This window comes from Acipenser ruthenus, chromosome 2, assembly GCF_902713425.1.
Source record: "Acipenser ruthenus chromosome 2, fAciRut3.2 maternal haplotype, whole genome shotgun sequence".
NCBI classification, from domain to species: domain Eukaryota; kingdom Metazoa; phylum Chordata; class Actinopteri; order Acipenseriformes; family Acipenseridae; genus Acipenser; species Acipenser ruthenus.
This window is the reverse complement of record NC_081190.1, coordinates 98,279,075-98,304,854: the sequence shown is the minus strand read 5'-3', so window position 1 is coordinate 98,304,854 and position 25,780 is coordinate 98,279,075. Positions and strand designations below refer to the sequence as shown.

The window sequence follows — 25,780 nt, the reverse complement described above, 5'->3', positions numbered from 1 at the left end:
AAAGGAAGACTTCATGGACATGCCAAAAATCCATTCCATGTGCATAGAAATACTTATCCAGGTTTCACCCAAGTGCAAGGATACTAGGAAGCTCGCAAGCTGGGGGTCTATGGCTTGTCCCATCGATTGCCGTGTGTGTGCCACTAGGCCTGACAAGCCAGGCTGCAGGAAGGGAGATACATATCACAATATAACACTATGTGCAAATGTGTAAGGTACTATGTAGAAAAACAATATGTAGTCTGCAGAACAAAGTATTTAATCCACACAGAAAATCTGAAAAAGTAAAAGTTGGTTAGAAACTGGTGTTTCGGCCGAGTGAACTGTGTCAAAAGCCTACTTTACATAGTTCGCTCTTGAGGGCAAACGGCCAAGAGGAAGACCTCAAATATTGTAATATTTGATTTACTGGCATTTTAAAAAGTTTCATCAGAAGTGCATAATCCTGCCAGCAATTTATAGTTTTCAAATGTCAGAGAGTTCAACAGACGTGACATTGCTTCCCAGCACACAGCATATCTTGTATTTTGGTAACAAATATGTTGGTAACAACAGAAGGCTTGACTGTTCCCCTTTGGAAACGGACCATATTGTTCCCCTTTGGAAACGGAACACTGATCGTAACTCCACAGAAAGCAGCACAAAACTGTACAAGGTCATTTGCAGTACCTGGGAGTGGGGAGGAATTTGGTTTGTTTTATTTTGCCCTTTTTGGATTCTGTTTGTTAACACATTCAAACATTACATAATAAAACTGCCCATAATTAAAAATAATGCTGACTGACACAAGTAAGCAACACCAAAAAACTGGGTTTAAAAACTGTGTTGTTTCCTTTGTGTTCTAGAAGTTACAGCATAGTCAGCACTCACATATCCAACCCTATAACATTTTGACTTCAGTGACGGTTAAACGAGTGTGATGCATATCTGATTATTTCATTTTGGCCCGTTCCACTCCTTGTCCTTTTAGATGTACTGTAGTTGGTTTTGTTGTTACAGTACTATATTTTCAATAGAAGTAGTATTTTAATTCAGAATGATATGATTCTGAAAATATCACTTGCCAAGAGATGACTGTGGACACGTGGACTGTAATACAGTATATACTTTTAAATCCAGTACATATTGTAGCAGTATGTAAAATTCCTCATTAAGGACCCAAGAGCAAAATTAAGTCAAAATGTTACCTATGCACAGAACTGGGTAAAACGTAAAAGGCAATGCAATTTAGCAAAAGATTAAAAACGGGTTTCCAGAATTAAAACAGTATCCCAAATCAGTATTCAAAATTGTAGAACATAGTGCTCGATAAGGCCCTAATGCAAGGCTCAAAGTTAACGTAGATTTGGTAGCATTTTGCTTCCCAAAACTCTTAATTTGCTACTAGTTTTTTTATGCAGTAGCATTTTTGTGATACCCTACACTGCAGTTTATATGACTGACCCTGAGTGAACACGTACAGAATTACCGGTATTAGTTTTTTTAAACACGTACATTATTAGTATATTTCATAAAGCGGGAAATCATTGCTATTAGAGCTTTCCTATTTGTAGGTGACTGAGGTTTGTACCGCCCCATGTAGATACACACAAGGCCCACAATGCAAATCATATTGGATAGTGGAGTACAAATACCTATAGCACCAGAACAACGTGGATACAATTTCAAGATATGAAGTTTATTTTATAGACCAAAAGTAAAATTAAATAACTCTTAAAAACATTACAATTTTATAAGATAACAGACAATGACCTATCAGGATATTAGGCTAAGTTTATTCAGTGTCTATAAAATACAAATTTAATCTGTCATGGAGAATGTTGGCTCCAGCTTTATTATAATGTTAACCCTGGTTTCACCCACGCTAAAAATGAACACATAATAGGTAGATAATTATTACTTTATCAATTCTAACTACAGAAAAAAAAATCGCTTTATAGGTGTATGCTTTGTTATAGTTACCGAAATCTCAGGTCAAGAGGATAATTTCGTACCACTTAATTTGCACCGATGAATCATAACCTGGTTAACTGTACTGATGGCTGATCAAATGCTTAGATGACAGATATGGTTGCACTCTTGTTGAACTTAAGGATAAAACAAAATACATTTTGGCAAAGAATTGCATCACTTCCATTCCGTTTAATTTAGTAAACGTTTAAACTTTTAAAAATAGTTTAAACGTTAAAATAAAAACATTTTGAAAAGATGCTGTGTAAGGCGACTTCCGGTTTTATCCTGCTTTGGAGACCGCACAGAGGGGGACGCATACTACTATATATAAATAAATGTATAAAAACAGTGAAGCAGTATGAAATAATAATAGCACTGATGGTACGACAATGGTCCGTTTTGATTAGAGGGCGAGTATTAATTGCATTACAGAAATATTATGCAGTCTAATTATTCAAACCGCTAAAATCCCAATCGCTAATTTATCCTACTTACTGTATATAAATGAGACAAGAACTAGTTATGTTCACACCAAACTGACTTTATTCCAAGTACAGTATCATGTTAATTCAAAGAATCAATATTCAGTTTAATTAGTATTAATTTAATAATAGCAATAGTTTGTACTTATCTGACTGTCAGCAGTAGGAAAAAAAGACCAAAAAATAAACAAAAAATGGAAGCAAACTTCTGTTTAAAAAATAAATAAAAAAAACAAACACACAACATATTAACATTGCCAGTCTCAGTCCCAGAATAGCAAAAATAAATAAATACAAAAAAATCAACACAGCCTTCTGCGTTCTGGCTCAACAAAAGACATTAAAGTTGAATTCGGTATCCTCCACAATTGAAATTGGTTGCACGCCATTTGCGATCGTCTCAATAAATCAACTGTTTTCAGCCCGAATTTTATCATATTTCCTAACATTTCGCTTGCATGTCTGGGCTCCACCTCATCCACGCTAGATCAAGCTTCATAGAAGCAAACTAGTCACGTGACAAAGGTAGGAAGCAATTAAAAACAACCAAAAAAAATTAGCCGTTATTTACAGACACTTCTTAATATTTGACCTGCAAATTTGACAAAGTTTAAACGATTAAGCAAAATAAAAAATGTTTGACGCTTTACTAACGTTTAAACTCTAAACGATTTACACCCCTAGTAGGTAGGTGTTTATATTTTGAATTTTTATACATAAAATATTAGTGGAATAAACCGCTACCGAATAAGACAATTTTACTACCTGCTTTCCAGGCAGGTAGCAAATCCTCACTACTGTCTGAAAGTTAACTTCTAGCTCTGCCTAATGTCACAGTTCACTTGCAAATGAAAATGCACAAAAGCAACTAAAGATCACAGATTAAAAAAAAAAAAAAAAAAATTCATCACAGTATCTAAAACTGTTTAATGATTAACATTTACATTACCGTTGTCTCATTTGCTTTGTTTTTGCTGCATTTTTGTAATGTGAAAATGGAGGAAGCGCTGTGTAACCGCACAATAAAAGAAAGACTAATTTGGCATGGGAGAAACAAAAACATAAAAAAAAAAAAAACCACGCAGACTGTGATGGATAAACAAGAGCATTGTAACATTGAAGAGATGGGGCTTTGTATCAGAAAACTGGTGACGGAGTCGGAAATCGCGTGTGACGGGCAAGTGCATTCATTCTTAACACAAGGGCGGTAAAACGCGACTGACGTCTATCTGGGTAACAGATATCCGAGTGCTGACTGTACACTATCCACCACTTACACCGTACAGGGTTATTTCAGGCAGCCGTTTATATCGGGCTGTGGCAATGTGCCCCGCCCCTGTGTGCATTTCTGTGTTATATGTTGCATGTGGTGTGTTAATGTTGGTGTATAGATATTGCTGCACGGGATGTAAATGGGTGTGTGCAGCATGAGTTATTTAAAATGTATAATTGTATTTAGGCACGGGGATTGCACTTCACTTCACATGTATTTAAAGTAGTTAATAATGTGAGCACGGGGTTGCACAGATTTAGTTCACGTGCTGGGATTCAAGTGAATAATTAATTGGTAATTGAATCCCGGCACAACTGTATATACAGATGCACGTTTCATTCACTCTGGGTTGGGTGTTCGTGAGTGGAGAACGGGTGAGAGAGGAGGAGATATTTATAGAAAATAATTGCTATTGCGCTCTGGAAGCACCAGCGCAGTACTTGCTTGTGTCTGTTCGTCCACCCTGTTTGTTAATGTCCAGTCGTTTTGTTTGTCTGTTTATTTTGGCCTCAAGTGTCGTGTCCGGTTTTATGTTTTGTTCAACCTTTTTATTTTCTGTGTGTTATTAAAACACTGAGCGCAACAGCGTCTCAGATTCACTCACCACTACTGTCCGTCTGTGCACTCCTTTCTGGTCTGACGTCATCACTAGAGCTAGCCTGTCACACGGACAAATAGCATTTACCATTCCCATTGATTAAAAAAAACGAAGGCACTGTTTATACCGTGTTAAGCACGTCGTATATTTCGGGCAAACTCAGCTGTTTGGATCTTATTATGTGCCATTCACATAGATTTAAATAAAAAACGCACTGCTTATACTGTAGTAATCGCTCTTACTAATCTTCCAATCAGCTGTTTTCACCTTGTTACCTCGCCATTCACATAAATTTCAATACAAAAGGCAGCACTTTACTGTAGTAAAAGCTTGACAGATCGATCAATCAGCTGTTGCATCTCGTTACTGAGCGATTACCCTTGTACTTTACTTTGGCTAGTTAATCCATGTACACAGTACCGGGTTTACAGTTTGAAAAAACAGCACTGACTGCAACAGCAAGCATGTCTGGAAAGAGAAAAGTGATGCGCATCAGCATGAAAATACAGAGTAAATAAAATGTCTCTGTTAGATGCTGTGCGCTTGCTAAAGCATGCTTGGAACCCTGTCAGTCAGCAAACAATGCAACGTTGCTTCAAAAAAGCTGGGGTTTCTGTAGTTGAGGAGGAGAGTGCTGATGAAATTACAACTGAAACTCTGATACCATCACAGGGGATGTCAGAGGAAGAATTCTCAGCTGTGCCGACCAGGACGCTGTGCCTGAAACAGACACTGATGACGTAAGCGTGCGTGCTGCGGTTGTAACACTGTGGCATGCTATGGAGCAGCACCCGGATATACAGCCGAATTGGGATTATTTTGAAAACGCTGACGGTTTGCCGTCCATATTTGCGAAAAAAAGATCGCCCAGATGCATATCAGAGTTCTTCGCTGGAAACAATTTGCAGTAATGTAGCCTACCTGTACTGTACATTTCTGCACTTGCATTACTTTTTTACACTTTTTATTACATTCATGTTTTAACGCATCTTTTTTTATTAGTATAATGAGTGTCTGCACACTTTTTTTTATTACTGTACTGGTGACTGGGGGACATTTTGAATGTAAGGTTATTTTGTGGGAGTTTATACCGTCCATCGCTTACTGCAGGTGAATCACGTCAACACAAACACGCCCGTTCTAAGCGGTGGCGGCTGCATTAGGAATTTCATTGAGTTGTAAGCTCAACACTAAATGTTATTAACTACAAACTAGATCAATATAGTGTACAAACTAGAACATATATGCCGTTTCTACAGTAATCTATAGACTAGGTCGCAACTAAATCAAGATTTTTAAGTAACAATACAGTTAATGCCAAAAGTTTAATCACTTAGAATTTTAGGACTGAGAATTACAAAAAAAAAACCAAAAAAAAAAACTATGCGAACAACTTAGATCTTTTATTTATCATGCAATCAAAGTAACTACGAAACACTATTGCAAAAGTCTACCGAAAACCATAATAGTAGTATAGTATTTCATGTTAGACTTCGAAATGTAATCTGTGGTATTAAAATCTATATTTGGTTTTATTACAGTATCTTTGAAGCAAGTACAAAAAAGTAGAAATCAGTTGACTGTAGCCCATTCCGCCTGGGATGCCCTCAATACACCACCTTTACCTCTCCTGCCACTCCAGAGTTAACAGCTTCCACTGTCTCTTCCTCACTTGCCTGTTTGTACAGACACAAAGCAAGCAGCTGATCCCCCATTCGGGTCTCATGCCTGCTTGACTAGTTACTGTATAAAAACATAAGGAATTATTTCCATATATTTTATTGATACCAATGACAGACTGACTTTCACGGGGCATTATGCCTATAAAATTACTCATTGATGCTTTAAAATTAAAAATGCTTTGTTTTGGATTATGAGATGAGGCTGTCCTCCAAAATATGTGGCTGCACCGAAGGTTTAGAATCCCTTGTTTACTGAAGCCATTGAAAACCACTCTCACACCAGCCACAGAGGAGATGATATGCCACCTTACAAGGAAGCCTTGTGAGTAGACATGCATACAGATACCATGCCCAACAGCACTTCAGCAGAAACACCGCTCCCCAGCACATTCCGATTGCAACGCCATACCTCAATGCCCTGCTCATACAAACCTGGCTGGCTGGCTGTGCTGCGTTCTTCCGTCTCCTGGGAGTGGAGGCTGCCCTGCTTTTCCTTTTATTAACTGGGGTACTGCGGCCCTTCCCTGATTCTGTCCTTTCAGATGCCTTTTTCAGAGGAGTCTTTTTAGTCCTTGAAGTGCTAGTGCGTTTGCTGGAAAAGTTGTTCTGTACTGCTGGTTTGTCACTGGGCAGCACCAAGTCTGCGTCTGCCTCTCTTTCTTCCGGCTCCGATGTCCTGCTGGTCTCGCCCCAAGGCCCCGCTTCGATCCCCACCTCCAGAAGCACCCGCGGGTTCAGCCTGGGCCTCTTGTTCTCGTAGACGAATGTGTACTTGGCCACCCGCTTCTCCAGCGTCATCCCCAGGGCTTCTTGCGCTTGGGTGATGCCAAAATCCCACTGTGTACGCAACTTCACTGAAACTGGTTTGAGCAACTTAAGAAAAGAAGAAAAAGACTAAATGAGACTTAGTAGGACATACTACTATTATGCACCTTCTACTCCCCGTGTCAGGGATACGGTAATTTGAATTTGTGCTTCCTTGATTGATCAGCTTTGATTTCTGGAAAACACGGAATTTAGCCAACACACACTTAATCTGATGAAAAAGAAGCTTTGATGGTTTAATAAACGGTTTGATGGTGACGCACAATTTCATAGACACTGATTACAGCAATTGTATTATGCCCAAAGAACCCAATTAAAACCTATTTTCTCTATTCGTTATCTTGATAGAAGAAGTAACCACATTTCAAAAACCTTTTTTTTCTCGCTCCTGGATGTGGCTTGCTTGGCACTCTCCTGGCACAGGCCCTCGTACTGCTCCTGCCCCTCAAAGGGGAAGATGCTCTTCTCGTATATGTAGGCCCTTTCGGGAGCATTCCCCAAGAACTGCACATGATATTGCACTGAAGTCCTGCTGTTCTGTCCTGCAAAGAAATCATTCCAAAAAACAAAACCATTTCTCACATCTTCTAGTGCACCTCTTATTGATCTGCATGTTCTGCAACTGCTTTCTGTATTTCCCCCTTATACAGCTTTTCAACATCAGCTCCATACGCATGGGTTCCGAAATATATTTTAGACAAGGTCCTACTAAATGTGTGCGGCCCTCCACCCAGGAGACCAATTTCATGGAAAAAACTAGTTATACAAAAAGGACTCAACATTTAGCACATAAACTAAAATGCTCTTCTTTGCTTGAGGAGTCTTAACAAGAGACCCTGCAGACCTTATTACTTCTTCACTGGTCTCGAGGAGGACCTCTATGGAGATCTGTATTTTCACTAGCACTGCGAGATCTGTGAATGGGGATGGCACTAGATGTGACAGCTGGATTTTATACATGTACAAATGTGTATACTTGAGTGAACTGTAGGTACCTTTCAGTTTAACGTGATGATTCAGATTTGGATCCGTTGCAACCATGCAAGGCCACCAGGGGTACCCAGACACCTTCGTCCAGACCACATCCCCTACACCGAACTTCAATGGGAGGGCAGCCTCTCCGTCTTTATGGGACCCCTGCCAAACAGGACAAGAAACTCAAGTTAGCAAACAAATTTCTGTGCACTATTTTTTTTTTTTTTTTTTTAAATTTTTAGTCATTTCCAATGATTTTTACCCCAGTTTTCTCCCCAATTTGGAATCGGCAATTGTGTTATTATTGATCCCCGTTCACCGCAACCCTCCAGCGCATCGGGAAATGGAGGCTGAAACACGCGTCCTCCGAAACGTGTTCCTGCCAAGCCGTCATTTTTAACACTACGGATCCACAGCGAAACCATCAGACCTATAGTGTCGGAGGACAACACAGATCGGAATGACTCAACTGCGGAATGGGTCGCTGGTGCGCGGTGGACCGTGGATTGCCCTGCCGACCTAAGCCCTCCCTACCTGGGTGGCGCTTGGCCAATTGTGCGCCGCCCCCTGGGAACCCCAAGTCACGGTCGGCAATGACATAGCCTTGATTCGAACCTGCGATCTCCAGGCTATAGGGTGTATCCTGCACTCCACGCAGAACGCCTTTACGGGATACACCACTCGGGAGCCCCTTCATTGCACTAATTAAGCAGATATGCAAGTAACATGCATGCCCCACCATAACAGTAAATACAAATTCATCAGTATCCTGAAAGTAGATCACAACAACTACATCCACCGTATGTTCATGTAAAAAGGACTTGTGGACGTACACAGACAGGAGATGTCCTATTGTTTTACTATAAAAAATGCAGGAGGTAGCAAATTTGACAGACAGAGTCAGATTAGTACTTTACATGCTTGTGCACAAATCATCTTCAGCTACATTTTACTAAGAACGCACAGCTCCGCTATATCACTGGTGGAAAAGCACCTTTACTTATAAACACAAACTACATTTTCAAGGTGCAATAAAAAGCTAGATGATACAATATGGTCCTTGAGGTTCAATTAGCAAAGTGTGCTTCTATGTTGCTCTACTTAATATTAGAAACTCCCTATGAGAGCATGAATATGATGCACACCATCTTAGCTGTATTAATGACAGCACATCCTTTGTGATATAACTGCATGCTTCTGCTTATAAGGAAAGGCATGTAGGTTGACAATTGAATCACCAACACCAGCTACCAAAAACCACACCAAGGAAATACAGGTAAATAATTAATGTAAGCACTTACAACTCTTATACAGTATTTAGTTTGAAGGAAATACCCCATTTATTACACACAACAGATAAAAGACCACATTTCGGTCTTCATGTTACTCATTCACTTCTTTCAACCAGAATGATGGAGGTTATTAGGCAGCCCACTCACGACACGTTGCCTATCCTGCCTGGGAACTGGGTGCGGAAATTCTGGAAAACGCCATTTCACTAGCTTGTCATCACTATGCCTTTTACTTCTGGAGGCCTGGGTCCAGGGTCTCAACACAACACATCTAAAAATCAGTCAGGACTGAGCACATAGCACTTCCAAATTACGTTGCATTACTAAACAGATGCACAGGAAACAAAACAGTGACGTAATACTGCCTCATTACCACTTGAAGCCTAACCTATTAATTCTGGCCCACATTTGTCAAGTACACACAAGGAGGAACATATTTTTCTGAACAATAGCATTAGCCGCTGGCAGTGGTTGAAGGGTGGTGCTGTGGTTTTGTGTAACTCGGTAGTGATAAGATTAGTGGTTTCCTCAATGCAGGATGGAGAAAATTAGGTAACAAGCAGATCTGAGGTGGGAAATGGCAGCGCAGATCTAAACTTACCATGTTTTCTCTTTAGGAATAGTTGTGCAGATTTAACCTATGGACTGCATTCTTATGACAGTATTTCAGTAATTACTGTAAGGTAATTATGTTCCAGCTGTTCATATTGATTTGACTTTCTATGGCACTTCACAAGTCGACGCAAAACTACTCGGTGCTAAACTCTTTTTGAGAGCAATGTTTTTTTAATGCACCTCACTACTGAGATTTAGGCCTACACGCTCCAAAATGCATTATACAGTGCCTATAGAAAGTCTACACCCCCTTTCAAAATGTTCACCTTTTGTTGCCTTATAGCCTGAAATTAAAATGCATTAAAATAGTTTTTTTTTCATTGATCTACACATCCTACCCCACAACTTCCACGTGAAAAAAATATTCTAGAAAATTTGTAGAAAATTAATTAAAAATAAAAACTGAAATAGCTTGGTTGGATAAGTGTTCACCCCCCTTGTAATAGCAATGCTAAATTAGCTCCGGTGTAACCAATCGCCTTCAAAATCACACACCAAGTTAAGTGGCCTCCACCTGTGTTAAACTGTAGCTATTCACATGATTTCAGTATAGGTTCCCTCTGCTGGGTAGTGCATTTCAAAGCAAAGACTCAACAATGAGCACCAAGGAGCTTTCAAAAGAACTCCGGGACAAAGTTGTTGAAAGGCACAGATCAGGGGATGGGTATAAAAAAATATTAAAGGCCTTGAATATCCCTTGGAGCACGGTCAAGACGATTATTAAGTGGAAGGTGTATGGCACCACCAAGACCCTGCCTAGATCAGGCCGTCCCTCCAAACTGGATGACCGAGCAAGAAGGAGACTGATCAGAGAGGCTACCAAGAGGTTAATGGCAACATTGCAAGAGCTACAGACTTTTATGGCCAAGACTGGTCAAAGTGTGCATGTGACAACAATATCCCAAGTATTCCACAAATCTGGCCTATATTTTACTCAAGAAAGACCACCTTGAATCCCGTTTGAAGTATGCAAAAAAACACTCAGGAGATTCTGCAGCCATGTGGCAAAAAGTTTTGTGGGCTGACAAAACTAAAATGGAACTTTTTGGCCTAAATTCAAAGCGTTATGTTTGGCGCAAACCCAACACAGCGCATCACCCAAAGAACACCATCCCTTCTGTGAAGCATGGTGGTGGCAGTATAATGTTATGGGGATGTTTCTCATCGGCAGGGACTGGGGCACTTGTTAGGATAGAAGGGAAAATGAATGGAGCAAAGTACAGTGAAGTCCTTGAGGAAAACTTGCTGCCCTCTGCAAGAAAGCTGAAACTGGGAAGGAAGTTCACCTTTCAGCATGACAGCGACCAAAAGCACACAGCCAAATCTACACTGGAGTGGCTAAGGAACAAAAAGGTAAATGTCCTTGAGTGGCCCAGTCAGAGCCCCGACCTAAATCCTCATTTAAATGCATGAAACTCTGAGGCACTGACACAACAAAATATGAAAAAAGTTCAAGGGGGTGTACACTTTCTATAGGCACTGTATACCTGCTTGGAAAAATCCTGCTCTCTGACTGGTTAGTTGCGTTCTATCAGCCATACGTTAATCCACACAACCTTTCAACAGACACATCACCTTTGATTCAAATCCCTCCTCCACTTACCTGTCCTAATTCTAGAACATTGAAAATCTATAGAAGTAACCACTAACTTATATATTAAAAAAAAGGCTCAGACCCAGAATAAAATGGTTTATCTTTTAAATGGAAAAACTGTTGAAGAATGGTATGAAGATTCATTCATTCATTCACCAGACAAAGTACAACTAGTGAAATAACAGAACCAGAACTGAATCAACACAATAAAGGCTTCTAAATGGGCTGTGAATATCTTAAAACGGTCTCCAAGAAAAAGGTAGACTTACATGTAAAGTACTTTCTAAGGACGAGTTTAACAGTCTCCTCAGAGAATTTTATGTCGGTTCCGTGAGGAATTAAGACGCTATACAGCATATCAAGCTTTAGAAGTCTACGAGCTGGTATTAAAATCACTTTAACTAACCCACCATACAGCAGAAAAGTGAATTTAGCGAAAGATGCAGAATTACAAGTTAATTGATCGGTTTAAATCACCCGGGCCTCCCTTGGACTACAGCATTCCTGCCACCCCCTAGACGTGCTTATCTAGTAGCAGAGCAAAGTATAAACATCTATAGACAATCAAATTGAAATTATCCCAAGATCAATCAGCAATAACCCCCCCCCCACACCCCCCACACCCCCCAAGGTTTCTCTGCTTTCAACAACTGTGTTCAGCTAACACTTATTAGAAGCAGTTCAGCAGAACAGGCTTCCTCTGAAATGACTCATCTTGTGGTTTTGGATACGTTATTCTTGTAGGAATAGTTCTCTAATCGAAAGCCCTTTATTGATCATGGAAAAAGAAGAAAAAAAAAACATTTGCATGCATTGATGCTATAAAACGGGGGGTTGGGCAAGCTAGAGGGTTTTCTGTATGGTACTTTCTCCATTATCATTTTTTGGGTGTTTTCTGCTAACTTTTCAGTGCACCTTCCACATCCACTCCCAAGATTAAAGCAACCACCCCACAACCATCCCAAGATTTCTTTAAAACCTAAGAAATGTATTAAGTAAATCAAGCCTTTGTCAAAGACTAGCGGCGTATCAAAATCATATCCTTTGAAGTAAATGAAAAGCAAGTTTGTGTAATGAAAAGCTGAGCAACACGATACACACTTAACTGATATACCAACCCCCCACCCCACCCCTACATCCATCAAAGCAAACTAGGAGCAGAACACAGCATAGAAACAGGACAGGAGAACACTCAGACTACTCAGCGGCTCTATAGACCTGGTGAACCAAGCCAATGAACGCAGACGATAAAACACAAGACAATATCCAACCTTTTGAATCTCTTCTGGGTTATCCGATGGTGGCAATGATGTCTTCACTGGTGGTGGTGGTGGATGTAGCAGCACCAGAGAGCTCTCTGGCTCCAGCTGCTGGTCAAACTTAAGGTTTCTCTTCCGCTTCATTCTGCCTTTGTTTTTTCCATCCTTCCTTTTCTCAGTTGCGGTGGCATGGACGGTCACACCAGCCTCGTCCTCACAGAAGCAGGACTCGAATCGGGGCTTCCCGTTGGAGACTGTTTTAGTGATCTTCAGCTTTATTTCAGGTGATTCGCTCTTTTTCTGGGGGCTGGTGTGCTGTGGGGGTGACTCGGTTCCTTTTAAGACCAGTGGTTCCACACATAGCTTGGCCACCTTGTCCTGCTCCCCATTCAGCACCCGGGAGGTCAAGTCTTTCAGGGTCTCGGTCAGAGGGTCGTGCCCGTTGATTTTGTGCAGGACGCCTTCTTGCAAGGTGGCAGCTAACTGCGCGGCAGCTTTGTCCATGAGGATCGTTGGGTCGGCACTAATCTCTGTGGCCGCCAGGTTCTTTCTGCTGCCCAAGGCCTCTGGGACCTGTTTCATGCTGACAGGTGTTAGATGTTCCGGCATTGACGGAAGAGAGCTGCCCTTCACATTCAGATCCATTCAGTCCAGTTGTTTCCAATCACAATCAAACTGCAAAGACAAATCGAAAGATGAAAAGTTAATCTCAACTTGAAAGAAAAAAGAAGAAAAATAAATGGATTTTGTTCTTGTGGTATTCAATAGCATTTAAAATTAAGCCTGTGGTTCATTCCATTATCAAGCGAGTGGGCATGTTTCAAGCTACAGCCATGGGTTGAATTACTGTGAACTACAATGTTACTAGTTGCAATGTAGACCCTCTATCTTATTTACCTGCAGAGCTAGTTTGATTTGGATTTCATTTTCCCTTTTATACTTAAAAACAGTATTTGTCATATTAAGTTACATTTCCACTGTAGGCCCATTCCACATTGTGTGTTGCAGTCTGGAGCACACCCTCCTGCATTGTAATGTAGGCTGAAAACTTGGTGCACACATTTTTAAAGTTACATAGCCAAATGCTTCCTAAAGGCATAGAAGTAAAGTGTTCACGTATAAAGTTACCAAACCCTTTCGAGCTGTAGGCCTAAAGTATTTATGGTACCAAGCCAAAGCAACTTCAAAATTGTTTCTGTTTCAAGAGTGGTACTTATCAGTATAATACTTGCACCCAAGTTATGAATACATTCTCAAATGATTTCCTGTTCTTATTAAACATTATTCTTTCAAAAAGATGATGTAAAACCACTGAAGTGAATCAAGAGAGATTAAACGCTTCACAAAAAATGGGGCTTAAGGTCGCTACACACAAGGCGAGATACAATTAAAAAAAAAATTGGACAGGATACTTTTGCAACAACGTGTCCATACACTCCTGAAACGACAGATGAGATGCGATAGATTGGAAAGCTGCCAGATTACATCACTTAGAAAGCTAGATAGTCATCTATATTATTATTTAGGCTAGTCTATAGGAGCTATACCTTATATCTATATAACTCAAGGTTCTCTGGGACGTGGTTCCCGTGTCGTTCACGCACGCATGGTTTGTCGGGACTCTCAGGTTTGCAGTGGTCTGCATCTCTGGGATGCGTATCTGTCCGTCTGACATGAGCAGCCCCACCGTGAATTATTTATTTTATTTTTTTAAATCATGTAGGTCATACAGTTCCATTATGTTAAGTGCAAGCTTCAGAATGTTTGTGCCATTGACAAAACTATGAACAAGACTGGTACAGATTCGTCAGTATGATGTGGAAATTACCAGGGTCAGCTGATTACAATCAAAATCATGACTTAAGTCACTTTTTTTTTTTTTAAACTCATTGATTTAATCATTTTTCTTTTACTACCCATTTTATTGTTTCTCAAGGAAAAGACATGAAAGTGTTTTAAAAACCTTTTCTTAACAAACATCTTAAACTATGAACTAAAATGTGCACCAAAGTTTATATTAAAGTCTAATTTCATTACAATTAGTAAGCACTTGTATTTCTCTTATCAAGTAATTAAAGTTAATACACATTGTCCAGTTTTGTATGTTACCCGTCTGCTAAGGATCTTTCTGGATCCTCTTTACTTAAACAGAATATAAACTCTTTGATGTTTAGTGGTTTTAGAAATTATTTTGTAAACAAACATAATGCCTCAGGCCAATGTGACCCAATATTCTTATTCATGTAGCTGTGCCTACATTTTCCAATTCTCACAATTTTTGGAATGTCCAATTATTATTTCAACCTGGCTCACCTCTGCAAACTCCGAACTAACTCGGGAGAGACGAAGACGAGCACTCGGATCCTCTGAAATGTGTGCCGTCAGCCATCTGCTTTTTTTTCACTATGCAGGCACCCAGCCAGCCACAAGGGTCGCTGGTGTGCGGTGAGCCAAGGACTCCCCAGCCGACCTAACCCCTACCCCGCCCAGGCAGTGCTTGGCCAATTGTGCGCCGCCCATTGGGAACTCCCGTCCACAGTCGGCAGTGGAATAGCTTGGATTTGAACCGGCGATCTCCAGGCTATAGGGCGCATCCTGCACTCTGGGCAGAGTGCCTTTACTGGATGTGCCACTTGGGAGCACTTCTCTAACTTATTTTTGTGTTATCAAATTGACATATAACTTTATGATCTAATTAAATACCGTATACCTCAGAGTTTATTACTTTCTAATATTTCGCATATAAAACACACATACCACATTACATAATAATGGAGATATAAATTTATCACATAGCTTGTTTCACATACAGCAAACTAACTGCAGCCTGGCCAGCAATTAGCGTCCTTAAAAACACAAGGAGTAGTTAAATATTTCAGGATTATCAGAAGACGCTTTTCCCATTATCAAGGATTGGTACTGAAAACAACACATAGATTGAAGATGAATGAAAAGCAGGGAATCTCATCTTCTAAGTACATGTTTTTAATCGGTACCTCCTCGTTTTAAGTGATATCCGACAGTTTAAAATGTGTTTAAAAGGCGGGAAAATTTGGAAATCCCCTTAAACTGCTGTCAGCCTCAATCACCACCGATATATTTAAATTGACCAATAAGTATAGTTTAACAAACAATATTTATTACACTTAATAAATTAGTGAATAACCTTGTTTCATATACAGGGTGTCAATACATATATATGTAACAGTACAAACATTCTCTCTCTCTCAATTCAATAAGCTTTATTGGCATGACAAGAATAAACAAGTTTTGCCAAAGCAATTACAATGTATGAAAACACAAAAAACAAACATACAAACAGACAAAATGTAGACATATTTTCAGTGCAGGTTAGTTTTTGTCTCTTAGATTGTGGCAGGCAGTCACATATTCTGCAGCTAGTCCAGATGTGGTCCCCACCTCTTTGTAATTTTTCTGTTTCTGTGAGGTGGGTGAAGTCACTTATGTGACTCGTGAATTTGGGAATGAATGTGTCCCTGACCAGCTTGTATGCAGGGCAGTAGGAAGTGGAGCTCTGTCTCTGTCTGGCCTGATGCTCAGTGCTCACACAGCATCCACACTCTGGGTCTCCAGGTGGCTCTGTGTCCACCCTTTTCAGTTGCTGTTTAAGCTCTGGTAGCACTCTAATTTACGCTGTGACTTTACTTGGCTCTCCCAGTGTATCAGGTATTTGTTTTTCAGGACGGTGGCTATTTTAGATCTCACTGGGGCTGGATTAGAGCAGCTGTTCTGAGGCTCTGTGATGCTGATCGGGTTTTCCTCATAGAGCTTCTCAATCATGTAGTTGACGGTCTTTTTATTTGAGTAGGTCTCCTGGTTCTTCAGGGCCTTGAACTGGTAGGAGTTGGGGGTGCTTTGGTTCAGGTGACTTCAAAGCTCAAATTTGTACAGCGAGCAGTAAGGGAAAACATCCAAGCTCAGTGCAGGATGTTTGTATATTTTTTTTCTCTCTCTCAACTTGACACAAAGACTGATAAAGGATTATCATTCTGAGCGTAAAAGACAGGACTGCTGATGCAATACCTAGTAAAGTGTGAAAGGGGCCCATAATGAAACTCCAGACAGCCTTTTTATTAGGCAAAACATATTATTCGTTCACATTTAGATGATGCCACAATGATAAATAATTTACTTTATATATTCATTTAAGATTGAGTAATTTGGTATGTAACTATTCGTAAACCACCATTTCCAACATCCTATGAGCGTTAAACATACAGTATTTGGAGGTAGAACTACAACTATGGTACTATAAATTTTCTGCAATTTGAAAAAAAAAATCTGATTTAAATTAAAAAATATTCCAACCCTGGAAATGATGAGTGTCTTCTTATGGTATTTCAACATTTATGGCAATAAATAATACATACCATGTACATCTAGTTCCTTTGAAATGAACTCCCATATTTTTATAATTGTAAGGACCCTTTGTCATAAAGCTTTGGGTATTTCCTCCGTCACATCTGATGCTGCTTCAAACTGGTGGACGACGTGCATTGAGGCGGTTCTCCAACTGCTCAGTTCCTTAGTTGAAGTAATCGCCCCTGCATCGCCTTTAGTGTGAAAGATACTCATCAAAAGTATAGGCTCTATTAAATTGTGTTGCATCGCATCTGGTGTGTAGCAGCCTTAATAAAAGATATTCATCCATAAACTAAAAATAAATAAATAAATAAATAAAAAAAATCCAAAGCAGTGCAAGATGAAGAAGGAATCTTCATCTAGACAATGTGGGGAAGCTATGAAAAAAAGGCCAACAAGATGTTTGGATATATAGTGAAACGTGTTGAATTTAAATCAAGGGAAGTAATGTTAAAACTTTACAATGCATTAGTAAGACCTCATCTAGAATATTGTGTTCAGTTCTGGTCACCTCGGTACAAAAAGGATATTGCTGCTCTAGAAAGAGTGCAAAGAAGAGTACCAGAATTATTCTGGGTTTAAAAGGCATGTCATATGCAGACAGGTTTAAAGAAATTAATCTATTCAGTCTTGAACAAAGAAGACTACGCAGTGATCTGATTCAAGCACTCAAAATTCTAAAAAGGTATTGACAATGTCAACCCAGGGGACTTTTTCAACCTGAAAAAAGAAACAAGGACCAGGGGTCACAAATGGAGATTAGATAAGAAGGGCATTCAGAACAGAATAGGAGGCACTTTTTTTTTTTACACAGAGAACTGTGAGGGTCTGGAACCAAATCCCCAGTAATTTTGTTGAAGCCGACACCCTGGGATCCTTCAAGAAGCTGCTTGATGAGATTCTGGGATCAATAAGCTACTAACAACCAAAACGAGCAAAATGGGCCGAATGGCCTCCTCTCGTTTGTAAACTTTCATATGTTCTTATGAGTGCCAAAGGATCTGTGAGAAACGAATATCCTGCCAGGATACACAATAGCTGCATTTTATTTTAGAGCATTTCACAGCACACCTGTGGTTTACACTGAGAAATAAGCAGTTGATGCAATCCAGATGGATTCCTTGGTACTGTAAAATGTTCTTTTTTAAAAAAGTCCAACTGTAGCTTATCCCAACAGGGACCAGGTTGATCAAATCAACCCTTAAGCAAAGCAGAGAAAACATCTGGCTAGTGCATTACACTGTCAAAACATATGTCAACTAACTTAGTTTCAGAAGTCATTGCAGTAAGGCAATTGCAGAAGTGCCCAAGCTGCCTGTCAGCCGGCCCGTCACTGCTGCCGTCGTCCATCAGCACCAGCACATCTGATCTACAACCCATTCACAAACTTGCTCAGCGTCAGCTGGCCCATTCTGTCAAATCAATTCTGTATAATCTCATCCTGCGAGAAAATGAGTTATCATAATGTATTATTGTTGCCATTCTTTTTACTGTGCACCTCCCAGCACTAAGCCACAAGAAAGACGTACTGTATCATTGGTTAAATGACAGGCAAACAGAGGGAGGGGCACTTACGTTAGACTGAGCTCAATATGACCGCGCTTCCAGATATTTTCAATCACATGCGTGTTTACTAGCAATGGCACTGTGTGATTTTTCCGTCTGTTAGTTTGTCTACAAGATTTTGCTCCAGAACCTCACCGATTGTCTGGGTAAATGTTTTGCACCCTTGTCTGTTGCTGTAGGCTGTACCCATATCCACTCCATGTTTCTTTTCTAAAATTTTTCTAATTTTTCAAAGTTTAGTTCTTCTTTTGCAAGTGTGTGAACTAAGTCAAATCAAATGAGAAACTCGCTGCCTGTCCTGCAGCTCCCCGGTACGCCAGGCACGTCCTCATGGCGTTGTCTTAAAAACCTCTTCGGCGGATTATTGTCTAACTTCCCTGCCCGAATATGGCAGTCTGATTTAGAGTGCTTTATGAGGCTGTCCTTTTTTAGAGCACTGCCTTGGAATCCTCCAATAAAAGAATCATTAAAATCCTGCAGGCCGCTTAATTTGTCTTCATATTTTGTGCAAAGTTGACAGTATATAGAGTCAACATGTTTCCCATCAGCGCTTCTGTACTTCAGCCATAAATTTCTGGCATCAAGTTCTGAAATCCCATTTTTAACAGTACAAACCCAAGGACAATTGCTACCGCTTGCCATTTTCAACTTCAAACCCCAATTCTGCTTTTAACGTTCCCACCCGTCTGTTTGAAACCGACACCGAAGCTCATTGGCAGAGTGGTAAGCGGAATTCGGGATTGGTTGCAGCGCATATCAATTAAACATATTTATTCTGTGCTCCAATCACAAACTAGTATTATTGTATGGAGTGAAGTCATTGCCACACCACTCTTTCAGAAATAAGTAACGCTGCATTTTCAAAAAGAAAGGTAAAGAAAAAAAAAAGGACTGCTGCATTGTCTACATTGCTTTATTTTATGGGTGTTTCAAAGCAGATAAACCGTCTATTTCCACCCCTGAAGCCTAGTCAATCTATGTATTTAGTTTAGTAAAAATACCCTGAATATTTTTTTTTTGCCAAAATACCCTTTGTATGGGGCTCCCGAGTGGCACATCCAGTAAAAGCACTCGCTAGAGTGCAGGATGCGCTCTATAGCCTGGACGTCGCCGGTTCGAGTCCAGGCTATTCCCAGGGGGCGGCGCTCAATTGGCCGAGCATCGCCCGGGGGGAGGGAGGGTTAGGTTGGCCAGGGTGTCCTCGGCTCACCGCGTACCAGCGACCCCTGTAGTCTGGCCGGGCGCCTGCGGGCTTGCTTGTAAGCTGCCCAGAGCTGCGTTGTCCTCCGACGCTGTAGCTCTGAGGCGGCTGCACGGTGAGTCTGCAGTGTGTAAAGAAGCGGGCGGCTGATGGCACACGCTTCGGAGGACAGTGTGTGTTCATCTTCGCCCCTCCCGAGTCAGCGCAGGTGTGGTAGCGGTGAGCTGAGCCTAAAAAACAAATTGGGCATTTCAAATTGGGGAGAAAATAATAAAAACTAAATTGGCAACGACTAAATTATTAAAAAAAAATAATACCCTTTGTATGTTTTCATTATGTTGTTTTTAAAGTGGATTTTTTTTTTTTATACCATTTTATTTTTACAACAGAAAAGTGACCTATATTTTATTATTGTAATAATTAATGTGTGAATCAATCTGAAAACATTGATCTGTTTGTTTGAATTAATTTCGTCAAAATAATAGGCTCTCTATTTCTTTTTTGTTGTTTTATGATTGAGTATGAAATTGCCTTTGTGTCCTTGGGTTGGATTTATGTTTTGCCTTGGTGCCCCTGAATTTTCACTCCCAACGAAGGCAACATTGCCTTGCCCTTCATGACCTTAACTTCATGCCCTGAATTAGTATTGGCGTTAGAGAAATTGTAATGCGCTTACTTCTCCTACAGTGCTGGGCTCCAGAAAGCGTTGACCACACTCAGAATTTGACCCACTTTGGTGGTAACTGTGCTCTTGAACAGGTAAGTTATTAAAGCGTGGAAGAAATGTTTTTCCGATTAAAATTAGTCTGCGTTGTGGTGTACTTCGCATCTGGCAGATAAATCATGGAAAATAACCAACAAATGTAATTCAAATGTCTTGCATTCCTTCAGCTCTTGCGTGTTCCAATCTTGTAGTGCTGCCCATAACCTAAAAAAAGTTCTGGGAAAAGACTACCGCAGTCACTTCTAGAGTACTTGTGTTACTCTACAGTGGTTTAGTACTAACACTGCTGAATACATTCCAGCTCAAGTGGACCAAGGACCAAGGAGGGTTGCGCGATTATTCAATTATTTTTAAAATCAAGTATTTTTTTTTATTGACTTTACCCCGTTTCTCCCAATTTGAAATATCCAACTGTATTTTGGCTCAGCTTGCCGCTACCACCCCTGCGATGACTCGGGAGCGGCGAAGATGAACACACGCTGTCCTCCGAAACGTGTGCAGTCAGCTGGCCACTTCTTTTCACTCTGCAGGCCTGCCATGCAGCCAACCCAGAGCTACAGCGTCGGAGGACAACGCAGCGCTAGGTAGCTTACAGGCAAGCCTGCAGGCGCCCGGCCAGTCTACAGGGGTCGCTGGTGCACGGTGAGCCGAGGACACCCTAGCTAACCTAATCTCTGCCTTGGATTCTGAATCACCCTCTGATTATATTTATATTTATATTTATATTATGGGCAGCTAGCTCTTTGAGCTAAAATATATATATATATTATATAATATTAATTAATATTAATATTTTATATATATATATATATATATATATATATATATATATATATATATATATATATATATATATATATATATATATATATATATATATATATATATATACACACACACACACACACACACACACACATACATCTTGGACGTTTTCACAGTTTGTTGTGTTACAACCTGAACTCTTGAAGCATTTAAATGTTTTTTTATCCATTGATTTACACAACCTACTCAACACTTTCAATGTGTGAAAAAATGGTGGGGAGGGGGGGGGGTTGAAAAAACAAATCAATTAAATAAAAACCTGAAAAGTCTTCATTAGAGAAGTATTCACCCCCTATGCTATGACACTCCTAAATAAGCTCAGGTGCAACCAATTGACTTCAGAATTCACACAATAAGTTAAATGGAGTCCATCTGTGTGCAATAAAAGTGGTTCACATGATTTCAGATTAAATACACCTGTCTCTGTAAGGTCCCACAGTTAGGTAGTGCATTCAAAGCAAAGATACTACCATGAAGACCAAGGAGCTTTCATAACAACTCTGGTATAAAGTTGTGGAAAGGCACAGATAAGGGGAGGGGTATAAAAAGATTTCAAAGGCATTGAATATCCCTTGGAGCACAGTCAAGTCGATCATTAAGAAGTGGAAGGTATGCTGCACCACCCAGAATCTGCTTAGAGCAGGTCAGAGAAGCCAGCAAGAGGCCAATGACAACTCTGAAAGACCTACAGCGTTCCATGGCTGAGTTGGAAGAAACTGTCCATGTGTCAACAATAGCTCAGGGACTCCACAAATCTGGCCTGTATGGAAGAGTGGCAAGAAGGAAACCATTTCTGAAAAATCCTGTTTGGAATTTGCAAAAAGGCATGTGGGTGAGACTGAAAAGATGTGGCAAAAGATTAAGTGGTCCAATGAAACAAAAACTGAACTATTTGGCCTAAATGCAAAGTGTTATGTCTGCCACAAACCCAACACAGCACATCACCCAGGTAACACCATCCCTACTGTGAAGCATGGGGTGGCAGCATCATGCTAAGGGGATGCTTTTCATCGGCAGGGACTGGGAAGCTTGTCAGGGTAGAGGGTAAAATGGGTGGCGCTAAATACAGGCAAATCTTTGAGGAAAACCTGCTTCAGTCTGCAAAAGACCTAAGACTGGGACGGAGATTCACCTTTCAGCAGGACAATGACCCCAAGCACACAGCCAAAGCGACACTGGAGTGGCTTAAAAACAAGAAAGTGAATGTCCTGGCGTGGCCCAGTCAAAGCCCGGACTTGAATCTGATTGAGAATCTGTGGCAAGACTTGAAGATTGCTGTCCAATAAGAATGGGCGAATATTGCACGATCCAGATGAGCAAAACTGATAGAGACTTACAGCAAAAGACTCACAGCTGTAATTGCTGCCAAAGGTGGTTCTACCAAGTATTGACTCAGGGGGGTTGAATACTTATCTAACCAAGACATTTCAGATTTTTTTATTTTTCATTAACTGTTGTTTCACAATAAAAATTATCTTGCCTCTTCAAAGTGTTGAGTAGGTTGTGTAAATCAAAGAGAAAAAAATCCCATTAAATGCATCAAGATTTCAGGTTGCGACACAACAAACTGTGGAAACATCCAAGGGGGGTGAATACTTATTATAGGCACTGTATATATAGTGGTAGTGACTGACACTGAACTTTCTCCAGTGTGAATGTGTTATTCTCTCAGTAAAAACAAAGACCTTGGTAGGCTCATTTGAACAGAAGGGTGATTCATAGATAACCTATTGTAGTGCGAATCAAGTGTGACGTATGCAACTATTGCCATCTTCACACAAACCGCAACCATGGCAACAGGCATGAGGAGGTAACAAGATTGAAACAGTGAGCATTGAGAAAAGCACAAAACACATGAAGCAATCTACGCTGGATGTTTTTTCAAGATAAAGGGCACGTAATTACTGTATTCAGCATGTAAGTACTTTATTTTTTTCATTTCTCTACGTTCCCCCTAGCCACAAGCTAACATTTTTTCTGTGTGGCTAAACTAATTTTCACCTTGTTCGAAGAAATGTTTTTAAAACAGAAAATAAAAGCACACCACTTCACGAAACACACAGCTTATTCTTTTCTGTTAGATACAGTAGGTCCCTATCTCCGTTGCTTAATCAGAGGCGGAGTTTGAATGGAGGATTAATAAGGTTGGTCAGTGAATATTTATTTAACCATATAAACTACCGGTGCACAGTCAGTACACCCTCTTCTTCATATGACGCAATGAATAAAAAAAAACAAAAAAACTTTTGTTTTGATAGCACCCGCTGCATGCTAGTTATACATAAACAAATAATGTAATCTAAATGACTATGCAACAGTTTTTTGGTTTTTTTATACACAGTAGTAAATCGAGCATTTATTGAAGAAATCCAAGTAATACTAGCATTCAGATTGCCTACTGCAAATGTGTTGGTAGAGTGGGGTCTGTCATTAAAATATCTAGCTAAGTTACATGTTTAAAATAAAATACACTTTGTCTTGTTGAAATAAACATTAAAACCTATTCATATTTTTAAGTATGAACATCATATGCTGTAGCAACAAATGCCTTTACAATTCCTGTAGTAGAATTGTTTTAGCCCTGTGAACTTAAGGGCAGACAAGTACAGTACCTATTCTACCAGGGACAGTATCTTGTATGTGTCATTAGGGTTGCATTGGAAACTGAAAAGGGAAGGAAAGCAATGGAAAGAGCAGTTTAGTTGTATTAGTAGGTTATTAACATTTGAAATGGTTATACTTTTTGTATTGTAGGCCTACAATAAAATATTTAGTTATTTTTAACCTTCTTTGGCGTGGCTTAAGTTTTTCCAGTGTGGCTACAAAATGTTGAGTTGTTTTAGCCACAGCAGCTAACTAAATAAAATCCCTAGAGGGAATGTAGTTTCTATACTGGTTTTCTTTTAAATATACAGTTTACATGTTTATCAATGTTAATGGCTTGAAAGAACTACTGTATAAAGTTCAATTTGGGTGTTTCATTATTCTGATACAGCAAATTGCCAAATCCTATTATAGTGAATAACCTGATAAACATTTCTCCAGGTCCCATGGGGGTTTGTTATGAAGTTAGACTGTATAAATAAAATATAGAATTTTTATCACGTGTATTTAACTTTATGAAGCCCGTCTGAGATCCTATTCTGACTGCAGCCCCGTCAGTAGATATCTATATAGACTGCATGCTTAACTGGTAGCCTGCATAGAATTGCTTTATACTACTGTATAAAACACTGGCATCTGCACTGCCTTTAATTGTAACCATCTTGAGAAACCCAACTAAGTTCTGACTAGAAAGCATAGAAATCCAATAAAACCACACAATAGTATACTCAAAAGTGTAATATATCCAACTCAAATCTATTGTAGTTGGATATATTATTACATAGTTGGATTTATTATTATACCACACTTAAATAAGAAAAAAACTGCGATACAGAACTATGATGCTATAACTTAACCACATAATAACCCCACACTGGGTAGCCATTATTATTTATTAGCTAGCTTTTCAGTTTTCACACAATCGCTTTAAAAGTATGGCCTAAATGAAATATCAAAATGTATGTAAATATACATCTCGTAGTATGGAAACCCGATTGGTCAGGAGCTACATAAAACAATCCTTCTGTGCGTAAGATTTCTGTATTTACTAGTGATGTTGCCATATTGTTAAGAATGGAACCTGGACTCTTGCAAACCGTTCACAATTTCTGACAACTGGTTCATTTAGCGCATCCACAAACTGTCAGGCGTAGTTTTTTTCTTATATGATCTGCACTCATTGATAGCTCATGCCTTTCCATCAGCCTCATACAAAAAAAAGGCAGATACAGTTTTCACACGATGAAACAACAAATAATAAAAATAAACTCATTCCTAGATGTGCGACTTTAGAGATGGCACAAAGTCTGAAATGAAATATTAAAATGTGAACAGTTAAAGCAGGGCTTGAATTTCATTTCCATGTGCTGGGGGGGATTTCCACCCTATGCTGCAGCCAATGGGGGGGGGGGGGGGGGATTCCAAAACCTTAGGGGGGGAATGGCAAAAAAAAAGGCACTTTTGCATATAAAAAACTATACATATTTTACTGCATCTTCATTCACACTGGTGTTGCTTTAAAATAAGCTGCTTTCAGGAGACCTAACAGCTGTTCATCACTGTGAGACAGAGCACTCTCCATTGCATTTGCCATTGCCTGATGTGAAGTTTTTGCAAGCAGAAGGAAAGGGTGCTTTTCTTTTAAACCAGCACTCCATTTCAATTTTTTTTTTTTTAACTCTACACTCAGCTGTTTTTCACTGTTTTCATTTATGTATGGTTTAACTACTGTATAGTTTGTACTGTCACAAAATCTTCTTTCATATTATGTAAGTTGCAACAGGATCAGGCACACTATATGTGGTAGAGATGAGAATATATGTAAAAAAAAAAACAACAAATAAAAAACACACTTTTTCAAAAAAATCATGTGTTTGGTCACTGCTATATATATTGTAATCATAGATGGCTAAAAAGAAAGAAACACTG

At 39.7% G+C, this 25,780-nt stretch overlaps 1 protein-coding gene across 1 annotated transcript in view; it reads right to left on the bottom strand.

Moving 5' to 3' along the window:
* The window catches only part of LOC117408614 (histone-lysine N-methyltransferase NSD2-like), a 69,347-nt gene that overhangs the window by 24,358 nt on the left and 19,209 nt on the right, over positions 1 to 25,780 (bottom strand). Inside the window, exons 2-5 of the mRNA XM_034013767.3 lie at positions 12,561 to 13,223; positions 7,809 to 7,950; positions 7,186 to 7,355; positions 6,421 to 6,861 (exon numbers count right to left, since the gene is read on the bottom strand). Of these exons, the coding sequence (XP_033869658.3) occupies positions 6,421 to 6,861; positions 7,186 to 7,355; positions 7,809 to 7,950; positions 12,561 to 13,193 (1,386 nt within the window). The 5' untranslated portion in view covers positions 13,194 to 13,223. The remainder of the gene's footprint in view (positions 1 to 6,420; positions 6,862 to 7,185; positions 7,356 to 7,808; positions 7,951 to 12,560; positions 13,224 to 25,780) is intronic.